This window comes from Lycorma delicatula, chromosome 5 (genome assembly GCF_047948215.1).
Source record: "Lycorma delicatula isolate Av1 chromosome 5, ASM4794821v1, whole genome shotgun sequence".
Taxonomy (NCBI): Eukaryota; Metazoa; Arthropoda; class Insecta; order Hemiptera; family Fulgoridae; genus Lycorma; species Lycorma delicatula.
This window is the reverse complement of record NC_134459.1, coordinates 8,172,759-8,184,602: the sequence shown is the minus strand read 5'-3', so window position 1 is coordinate 8,184,602 and position 11,844 is coordinate 8,172,759. Positions and strand designations below refer to the sequence as shown.

The window sequence follows — 11,844 nt, the reverse complement described above, 5'->3', positions numbered from 1 at the left end:
ATAAAAAAACTGGAAGGCCAGTACTAGAAAAAATATCATTTGTCATGAATGGCTCCAGAGATATTGCCACTGGTATTTTAGCTTACACATCATTAGCGTTAATTCATTTAACTGCAGTATTTATATTAAAAATAAATGTGTTTCAGTCATCACTAAAACAGTTATTTTTATTAATTGTCTCTAATAAGAACAGTAATAACAAAATTTCTTTTTGGAAAAATAATTTTAAAAAAAAACACTTCATCACATGAAACATGATCTCAATGGATATAGGTCCTCTTTTAATACACCATAATAAAAAATAACAATTTTTTAATAAATATATACATATATTAGAGAGCTTAATTGTGTACATAAAAATATGGATGATTTTCATACAAACATTCATACATACAAATGTAAAATTTACTCTGAACACACTTAATTACACATAAAATAAAAATAAAAATAATAATAAAAAAATACAAATATTTATTTTATTCCTTAGGGAATATATTTTTAAAAGGAACAACTTCTGCCATTGATGTTAACGTCCTTCTAAATATTTCTCCAAGTGCTTCTGCCATGGCAGGCCCCAGTTCTTTCATAATTTCTTGCCAATTTTCATTTAAAAATCTATTCATATTATCACCTAAAATAAAAACAACAACAAATAGTAACCGATTTCACTCTGGTATTAAATTTTAAAGTATACATCACATTACAACAAATTTTATTTAAAATGAATGACAAACAGTATTTCTATAACATATATAATAGATTTTATTTCAATCTCAGTTTCTTAAAATAATATATATGAAAAAACTCTCTAATCTCAGACAATCTCAAACATTATACAGGTTGGCACAGAGAAACGGGAAATTTTGTATTTTATATTGGCAGCCCAGTAGGTGTACCGTAAGTAGGAGAAAGATGTTAAACTGTAGAGCAGTAATGGACATTTAGTTATGATGAAACAGTGGTGTGAGCACCACTGTTTACACCATGAATGGTGTAGAGCATGCGATTGCCATAAGGGCGTTTTACTGACATGGTGCCAGTGCGACAGCTGCACAAGAATGTTTTGGCAACATTAACAGATCCCACCCCATGGTCAAGTTTCTTCTTCACATGAAATCAAAACTTGGGTACGTAACTTTGATGAGACTGTTTCAGGTTTGAAAAATTAACCTATTGGGTGTGTCTGTACGTACGCCAGAAAACATTGATGCCATGAAAATTGTAGTGATAAGAATTTCCTCGTCATTGGAACTTGGACGTCAGAGCGTGCAAATACTCCATAACCTGAAATTTCATCTTTACAAGATTAAAATTGTCAAAAAACTCATTGTTAAGACGTCAAAGAACTAACACAACTGTATATTGCATCTGCAATTTTGTGAAAAACTGTTGTCTAAAATCAATGAGAATGCTAACTTTATTGAAAATCTTTGGATATCAAATGAAGCCCATTTTCACTTAAGTGGATGCATAAATAAGCAGAACTTTCATTACTTGGTACAAACAAACCCTGCTTGCTAGGTTCACTAGCATCTGTTACACGGTGCTAAACTTGCTATATGGTGTGCAATTTTGTGCCGTGGGCTGACAGGCCCTTACTTTTTTGAAGATGAAAGGGGCTCTGCCGTCGCTGTGACGTCTCAACATTATGTCGACATATTTTGGTCATAGGCTTCATTCTCTTCCAAATCCTGACCTTCGGCAAACCTGGTTTTAACAGGATGGAGCCACCTCACACTCTGCTAGACAGTCTACGGCAGCAATGGACGTTTGTTTAGGGATCACATAATTTTCAAAGATTGCTAATATCACTTAGCCGCCCCGCGGTCTACAGACCTTTCTGGGACTTCTTTTTATGGGGATATCTGAAGAGTGTTGTACCAAACTAGGCCACGAAACTTCGCCCAGCTCAAAACAAAGATTAAGGCGGAAATCACCAAAATCTTACGTTGTGCTAAGAAAAATTTTCAGAATCAACTTACTAAATGTGTATGCAAAAATGGACAGCACTTAAGTGAAGTAATTTATAATTTTTAAAAGGTAATGTATATTGAAATTTTCACTCTTGTAGAAAATACAGCGTGGTGCACAAAATGATCCCACATTTGTTTTGGCAATAATTGTTTAGGTTAATAATTAATGTCTTATATTGGTAGAAGTGACAGCATTCCACGAATATTAGTTACTTTGCTTTCCAAGCGCACTATTTGTGTACTGTTCCCAGATGGCTGACAAAGGAAGACTGACTGTTGAACAGCTCGTACAGATTGTTTTTTTAAATGAAATGAAAAATGTGGTGCTTACACAGATAGTTTGGTTCCCCTTTTCCAACTTGGTGGTCGTCCTCATTTAAAACAATACATAGACTTTACAAAAAATTTAATAGTGACGGCTCAGTATTTGAGAGTAAGTGCAAACAGGCTGCCTATGTTAGTTCTCTACAGAATGTTGCAGCTTCATAGCAGCATTGCTGAGGAGTCTGGGAAAATCAACAAGAAAAGCAGCAGCATGAGTTGGGATTTCTAGGCGATCTGTGCAGCAAATTTTAAAAATCGATTTGCATTTGAATCCATAAAAAATAACAGTTTTGCCTAAATTAACATTTGACAACAAACATTCAAAGGTGACATTCACTGAACGGGCTGAGTATCAAGACATATTGTTGAACAACCTTTGGTTTTCAGATGAGCCACAATTTCATGTAGACAATTTATGTATGTATTTCACATAGGAATAAACAAAAAGTGCATTTTTGGGCTTCTGAAAATCCACACGTGCTTCATGAAATGGTGCATTATGCTCCAATAATTAGAGTATGGACCGCAATCTCAAGTTACGGGGTAATAGGGCCATTCTTTTTCGGACAGTGAACAGTAATGTTATTTAAACATGCTGCATAATAACTTTGTTCCTTTTGCTTCTTGCAAAAGTGTTTTGATTAGAAAACACAGCAGTTCATGCAGGATGGAGTCAGATCGTACACAGCTAATGTTTTAGACTTTCTGCATGAAACTTTTAACACAAATGTTCAAACTGATTTCCTAATCGTTTTGCATGTGGACAAAACTGGCCCCTGAACAGTCCTGATTTCAATCCGTGTGATTATTTACTTTGAGGATTTCTTAAGGAAAAAATATTCCCTAAACATCCTGGTACAGTGATGAAACTGCGAGAGCTGATCATTGAAACATGCAACGAGATAACTAAGCATATGTGTCATCGAGTTATTAATATAGGAGTTTGTGTTGAAGAAGTTGCTAGATGTGATGATCGTCATATTGAACACGTGATAAGCTGAACATAATTTCCAGGTATACAGTAAACATGTTGAATTTTACTTTTCTGTATTGCGATTCAAGTAAATATTTTTTAACTAAACCAAAATGTTGGGATCATTTCATGCTCCAAATGTATTTTCAACATCAAGTAAAGGTTAGTAACTTCAGTTTGTTTTTTCTAATTATTTAAAATTTTTCTCTTTCTCTGTGCCAACCTGTACTTTATGAGCAAGATGATGAAAAAACAAGGATAAGATATCTACAGTTGAAATTATATTGTTTCAACGATAAAAAGTGGCCACTAACCTGAAATAATGGTGATTGTGGTTTCCTACATGACCATTAACAAAAAGTTATTTTGACTACAGGGTTTACACACAGAAAAAAAATTGCTTACATAGATGTACAATGTGAAATTTCTAACAGTGATAGTTTCAGAACAAAGTATAACAGAATAGAAAAAAATTGGTGTACAGTAACATCCTTAAAGTAATAGTCTCATATCAAAAAGTATGTTATTTTGAGCTACAAATATCTGCTAAATTTTTTTTTGTTTATTATTAAACAATTATTAAAGACGTACTGTAGACCATTTTTGAAAAAACTGAAAAACATTAAATGTTTACTATTTTGGTTATTAGAGTACAAAGCTTTTTACATTAAAATTTTTGTTTTTTAAAACCTTTTAAAATGTTGTGTCACAATTCTTTCTTTCTATTTAGAATTTTTGAATTTCTCCTTCCATCTATGGTGGATTCATATCAAATAGTAGAAGGTAAGAACATTTGCTAAATATTATTCTTGTAAATATTATTTCATTATGTTTAATGATCGAAAAGATATTTAAAGTTTCCATACTTTAACAATAATATATTTTAATAATTTAAATGAATCTTATATAGGACCTAATTAGAATTTATTACGAAGGGTTTTTTTTTAAGTAAGGTATTAAATATACCTTATATTAAATTTGTCGCTATGATTTATTTTCAGGAACAAGATGACTGTGTATGATTTATTTTGTATATAGTTAGATGTTTTGGAAACCGATATAATAATATTATTCTTCTGGATCTTTTAGTTCAACTGAAGGAAGATACAACAGCACAAAAAAGTGATTAACTTTTATTTTTATTTTCATTTTACACAATGGCTTGCATTATAGAGACTAAAACATAATGAAGAATTAAGAACCAGTATCAAAAATATTGAAATCGCTATGAAATTTTTTGTTTTGAAAGCTGAAAAAAGAAGCTAATAAAACAAAACAGAAAATTCATTATTTATCGAAAATATTTTTTTAAGCTTATTTAGTTTTAATTTTTATTTCTTAATTTAAAAGTTTTTATCATAAAAAAAAAAATATTACTATAATGCTTAATTAAATAACATGTAAAGAACTTACCCAGTAATCTATCACCATTAAATAAATTCTGTAGCTTTATCTTCATATCACCGACTTCAAAAGGCATTTCATTATGCGTAATGACCACATATTCTAAACCATTTGACTTCTTTTCAAGCTTCCAATCATATATATAACTGAATGTAACATTACCTAATTAAAAATAAAAAAAAAATAATAATAATGTTTAGGTAAATAAAACAGATCTTTTATTCTAGATCAGTACATAGTAATGCATATCACAATGGGTATCCAAAAAACCAGAATTATTTATTTAATTTTTTTTTTTACATCTTGAAAACATCAATCCCCTTCAAAATATTATCCATTAGATGATATGCACTTGTCCCAATGGTTTTATAATCTTCTGAACTAATGCTGTTAATCATCTCTAGCAATCTTTTCTTAACCTTTTCTACATCCTGAAAACAGTTTCCTTTAGGTTTTTCTTCATTTTTGGGAGTAATAAGAAGTCACAGAGGGCTAGGTTAGGCAAGTAAAACAGGTGAGAATGGCAGGTGAGAAAAATGCCATTGTCATGCCATTTTTCATAAAAATACGGGTTGATTATATCAACGCTGTATAGGCAGGCGCAATGTCAAGATGAAGCAGCCGGTCCCCCAATCATCACAAGTCAGATGGTTTTTTTCTCAGCGCCTCATGCAATCGCTTCAGCACTTACAGATAGAAATTTTGGTTGACTGTGGTGTCCTGAAGAACAAATTCAATATGAGCGACTCCTCTGACGTCTGAAAAACAAAACATCATGGAATTCAAATTTGATTTCACTCGCCATGCTTTTTGTGGTTCGGGTGATGAAGCTGTCTTCCACTGGCTGGACTGCTGTTTTGTTTCAACGTCAACATTCATCCTCTATTATGACTTCAGACAAATAAAACCGAGTCAATTTGTGCCTGTTCTTTCAACTGGAACGACGGTTCTCACTCTGGTCACTGGAAAGCAGTCGTGGAACAAACTCTGCTGTGACATGTCTCACGTTCAAATCTTCAGTTAGGATTCTTTGGCATGAACTCCACGAAATTCCATTTATTTCCTCCAATACGTCGATTATTCTGCGAAAATCAAACACGGCATCGTGCATTTTTTGAACATTTTCATTTGTTCTGGACATTGAGGGGTGACCCGAACAGAATTCATCTTCAAGTGACATTTGGCCACTTCTGAACCAAGCAAACCGCTCTTAAATTCTTGCCTGCCTTAGAGCTTCCTTCCAATAAACTTCCCAAAGCATTGAAACCGTTTCTATTGTTGGAAACAGAATCTGATGACACGTTGCTCCTTAAAGTTTGCACTGCAAAATCGCCAAGAGCATTGGGACGGGCTTAAGAAAACACAATCACTCTGTCCGCTATGATGGTTTCACATGAACGCTACCTGGACAATTCAGCAAGGAGAGTGTTAGTAAATGTATCCTGCGGGAGAGGACAGCATTGCCAATTCGCTTGTGTACAGAAAATAGTTCATATTTTTTTGGGAATCCCATTGTGTATAGATCACATAAGGAAAAGGTAAATATATTATTCGACGAATATAAATAAGCAGAACTACTCCACAGGATTTTGCCTGGATAGATCGTGAGAAACCATGGTAAAACTTTCATTACACCAGCATAACAAACCACTGCATAATTAATTATAAAATAGAAGAATAGTAGTAATTAAAATCTATATTAATTATTTAACGTATAATTAATTATTTGATATATTTTTATATTTCTTGAATCCAAGTGAAGTCATCTTTAACAAAAGAAGCTTTAATTTTTTCCCCATACCTGTATCATATGTAACTGGTCTTCATTTAGATATGTTACCATTGGGATCTCATAAACTAGACAAATTTTAAAAAATTTTAAATGAGGAGCTTCATCTTGATTTTTGAATGCATTAAAAATACCCTATTCCCATGTTTGAAACATCTTCTGTTTCTCTATTATAATGGGCAACTTCATTTTTTAAAAATGGAAACCCCAAATTTTTAAAACACTGTTAAATACAATACATAATTCTACAATATTTTCCTTTAAATATGTTGAATGGGGGAGCTACATCTCATTTTCATTTGTAACTATTGACAATATGTACCTGATTAATTGAAAAATTTAATGTTACCACTTGATAAAAACCTTTTTATATATTTCTGCTTAATCCTTATAAATTTGTGTAAATAATAGTCACCCGAAAATTGAATAGCAAGTAAAGTTAGGCTACTATATAAAGTGAGGAAGGAAGTAGTTTCCCAACGCTTAATTCATTTTAGCACAAAAATATGTCTCAAGTTCTAGTATTTAGCATTCATAGTCATGAAATGTATTTTAATTCTTACTTATTGTTACTGTAAAATGACAGCATTGTCTATCCAGTTAATAATAAAGTTAGCTAAGTTTTAGCAATTGCTAATAAGAAAACAGGCAATAAAAAAAAGCATTTTATTATTACACGGCTAATATACATAGAGGAAGTGCTCAAAGCCCTAATGCATTTTTAGCATTGTTTTACCACTGAATTATATATTTTTTCCACAAAAGTTTTGTTTCAATTTATAAAAATCAATTGAGTTTTCAACCTAGAATTTGAGGTGCTGAGTCATTTCAGTTTTAAGAAAATGCCATATCACTGTTGAGGAATAAAATATCACAACCCGTGAAATCATTACACGAACATGGTAGGCGTTCAATTATTCCTTAGAATCCTATCTGATAAGAATTTGTTTAAGTAGTCTCTAAGATGAGAGCAAAGTAAGAGGAGATACCCCATCTTCATGTCAAATGTATGAATTTATATTACACGTAGGGTTGTTTAAGATGTATGGAATAATGAGATTTTACAACATAACAAGATATCAATATCATCAGTCAAAAAAATAAGGTCCCAAAACATTTATTTTTGTGACCCCATACACCAAACTATAAATTTGAATGCATTAAATTTTTTCTCCATAATTATGTGAGGATATTATCAGATTAATAAACAGAAATAAATGACTTACCATGCCATTTCATTTCAAGCATTACGCCATACTTAATCAGCTAAATCACTATGCTAGAAAAATTAGGATCTATTTCACAACAATAAATCATTTGTGAGATTCCTCATAAAATTACACACATCAAAATATCTTTATGAAGTAAATGATGTAACCTGGTTGATTTCTAACACTTATATTTTAGCCTATAAAGGAAAACTTTCTGATTGATGATTAAGCAGTCTTTACTAATGTCACTACAACTAATTGTTTGTTTTCTAAAGTTAAACTAATTCTACTTCTTCTTGAACATGAAACATCTCCATTGTCTCCAGTATTTTCAAATTTTATGTTCGGCTTACACAGATATTGAATGATGGAGAGGTATGATGACAGTAGAGGAGAATTAGAATTCTCACATAGAACTCAACATATACAAAGCATAACAGGAAAGTTTTAAGACAAGTGACATCATTGCTCAACAGGATAGGGTAAGTTTGCCACAGGTATGGAAAGGAAAGCCTATTTTGTTCTTGAAACGTCCTGAAAAGTTCACTGCAATATCTTTAATCAGTAAACAGTAACATTCTGTTGAATGAAGACCTATTTTTGGTTCTTCGCAGATTTTTGATTTCACAAAATTAATAAAAAACAGAATAACGAGTTTGTGTCAAATTTTGTTTGAAATGTAAGAAATCAGGTTCAGAAATTTATAAACTCTTACAAAATAGCTTTTGGAGGTAAATGTTAGAATCAGTCAAATGTTTCTATCTGGTTCAACAATTTCAAAGATGGCTGCGAATCAATCGAAGATGACCCCTAGTACAGTCTGCCTTCCACTTTAAAAAATCAACAAAAACATTGCAAACGTTCATGATTTAGTATGCTCTGACCCTAGTCTTACAATTAGGCAGATGGCTGATGAACTGAATGTAAATTTCTACATGGTTCAGTCAATTTTAACTGAAGATTTGAACACGAATCAAGCGTCTGAGAAATTCATATTGAAACTGTAGTTAGACCAGTAGGAACAACATCGACTAAAAGTGTCCCAAGAACCGATTAATCAAGCTCAAATTGACCCAGAAACAAAAGCACAATCATCACAGTGGAAGAGCCCCAGTTCACCAAGAATGAAAAACCGTGATAAAATCAGTCGAATGTGAAGACAATGCTGATGGTTTTCTTCAATTCTACAAGTACTGTGCATCACGAGTTTGTCCATAGGGGACAGACAGTCAACCATGAATACTATAAAAGTCTCCTTCAATATGTAGAAGAAAAGGTCTACACTCTAGCTAGACGAGGATTGGGTCCTCCTCCATGACAATGCATCAGCTCATCGTGCATTCCCGGTATACTAGATCGTGGATACCGGTGTTCTTTGATGGTTGAGTTTCAATTTACCACACATCTCAGGAATGGTCGAACTGAGACTGTACAAGACTATACTTCATTTACTCTCACACACTTTATCCTCTGAAGTATTATCTGAAAGGTAAACCGAAAGCTAAACAGGAAAAAGAAAGAGATTGAAAAGATGAAAATTACTGATTTTCAGATTTTTTGGTTCTAAATGTAATTTAAAACTTCCGTTTTCCAATGATATATAAATTATGTTTTTATAACAATGAGAAATATTTTTTTGTTACTTGATATCACTGTTTTTAGGCACTAAGGAAATATTTGAAAGATTTACTGAATGTTAAAATGTAAAATAAACAGGATGGTGATTATTATCTGAAAGCAGATTTTCTGGATTTCTAACTATCCAGACTGCTTATATATGCACTAGGCAATTTAAAAAAAAAGATATACTCTATACAAATAAAACTTTACTTCAATAGGAAATGTATTTTTATCGATCTTTGTTTTACTGGGTTTTTAACTGACAAAAACGATAAATTAAGACATTACAAAACCATAGTTTTACTGGAAATGTTATATAGTGCAGAAGGCCTACACAATTTCTCATGAAAAGATATAGTAAAAACTGAAAAAAAATTTACAAAAAATCCACAGCCCAAAACATGAAAATAATATTTATAAATTACAAAAATGGGAAGAAATTTACCAATATTTTGAAAAAGTAGACTATACAATGAGAAAAGAAGTCAAACATTTGATGTTCACCATCGAATTTTTGAAACCACAGTTCATCAGTGAAGAAAACACAGTCAAGCTCTGCGATTCCATGGTTGTCAGCAAATGACTGAAACCATGTACAGTATACTATGCGCTTTTCTTTATCCGGCTCCTTCAATTTCTGAACACTGTGAACATGATATGCACAAAAGCATAACCGCTTCATTGCTCTCTGAGCAGTTCCATATGAAATCTGAGCGTACGCTTTTAGTCTCAAGCTTTTTGAAAGCGAACACTGTATCACATTCTTAACCTCTGCTGGCTTAGCATCAATCAAAATGGATGGTCTACCCGGTTCTCTTCTTGTCTGCAACTGATCTACATTCTCTAAAATGAACGATTAATCTCGTTATGGTTGAACTTTAGGCACTGTCACATTCTCGGATATTTCCCACAAAATTCATCTACAACATGTGCATAAGAACAACCAGAAAAAAATATGTTCAACAACGAAAATTCATTGCCCTTGAGAAAATGACATGTTTACCAGATCAACAAAGCACTATTGCAAGTATTGTGTGATCAATACACATCACAATGGCATCTGGTTTGTTGTTGTTAATACCCGTGATGCTATCTTGCAGTAGCCAAGAGAACTTTTTCAACTATACTGCTAGTTATAGACACTTTAATTTTGATGTGCACAACTTTTGGATCTCTCTGTATTTAAATTTTTTGAAAAAAGTAAACCCAAAATAAACTCGTTCGAATTGAAATAATCCAAAATTATTAAATATTTCCGAATGAATAGTTTTCAACAAACAATCTTTGAAAAAAAACTATTTTGAATCTAAATTTCCAGAGAATGGAAATATTTACAGCGGTGGGCCAAAAAAGGAGAGAAAATTTTAGGAAAAGAAAGAAATCAGGACTAAAACATGTATGATCTTTAGCAAGTCCAAACACAAAAAAACACTTGTAAAATTAAATTTAAATACACAAAAATATTTACTGACAGTAATATTTGCATCACCATAACCAGTTATTGGTAAAACAAGAACTTGTCCAGATACATTATATTTACCAAGTATAACCAATCTATCCAGAAAAAAGTCCCATTGACAGTGGCTTTTTTTAATATCAACACTGTAAAAAAAAGAATGTTTAACAAATATTACTTTTACAATAAAAATATTATTTATGAGTATTAATCTAACAAATGCTTAATTTAAAAAACTTATCGATTCAACAACGTGAACCTTTTTTTAAAAACTCATTCAATGATTTTGTCAGGCAACTCCAGAATTATTGGAAAAATTACAAACAAGTTTATCCTAAAGTTATTTGTAATGCTGAAAGTTTATATTGTGACTAGCGGACCCGACAGACGTTTCCTGACGTGGCTTTATTCTGTAATAAATGCACACACATAAATATAAGTAACTTAATTAAGTTAAAATTAGCAGGAATGTGTTCTAAATTTCATTAAAATGACTATTAGTATGATATTATCAGTTTGTGATTGTTGTATTATTGTAATGGGTTTATTGATTAATTATGTGTAGTATGGTTAATATTTATTTTTCACAAAATATTCAGATGTCCGATGAAAATTGAATTAAAAAATCGAAACGTCGTAAAATTAATAATTAGTGTAATTAATACATTTTCATCCACATTACTACTAATTTTCACTTAACACCATTCTAAAAAAGTACCACCTACATATTTTTTTTTTTTATTTAATAATTTTGATGTTTCATAACAACCATGTAACAGCTTTTATTAATTAATCAATTAATAAAAAAATTAAAGCACTGTAAAAAAGCAACGTAGTTAAAATTTTAGTAGAAATTTTTATCATTTTTCTCATTCTTTATTTTAACATCTATTTTACCAAATTTTAGATAATTGTAAATTAAAAATAATTTTAGAAAACTTTTTATAAAATTAATCAGCTAAAACATTATAAATTCAATTTTTTAAATATACTTTAAACTATATTATAAGTAACTTATATTTTAATTTTATAAATGTTATAATTTATTTTACAAACTTAAATTTTTATTTTCAAAGAGCCGTTCAATACTTCAT

The 11,844-nt window shown here is 31.3% G+C and overlaps 1 protein-coding gene across 5 annotated transcripts in view; it reads right to left on the bottom strand.

Moving 5' to 3' along the window:
- Positions 1-290: 290 nt before the first annotated feature.
- Positions 291-11,844, bottom strand: part of LOC142324699 (protein takeout-like) — a 49,822-nt gene continuing 38,268 nt past the window's right edge. For 2 of the 5 annotated variants that reach the window (XM_075365605.1, XM_075365606.1), the window contains 3 exons: positions 10,763-10,896; positions 4,684-4,836; positions 294-631 (listed from right to left, as the gene is read on the bottom strand). In XM_075365605.1, coding sequence (XP_075221720.1) covers positions 477-631; positions 4,684-4,836; positions 10,763-10,896 — 442 coding nt within the window. In that variant the 3' untranslated portion in view covers positions 294-476. Of the gene's footprint in view, positions 632-4,683; positions 4,837-10,762; positions 10,897-11,844 lie in introns of all 5 variants that reach the window. The other 3 variants (XM_075365603.1, XM_075365604.1, XM_075365607.1) reach the window with 3 other exon arrangements.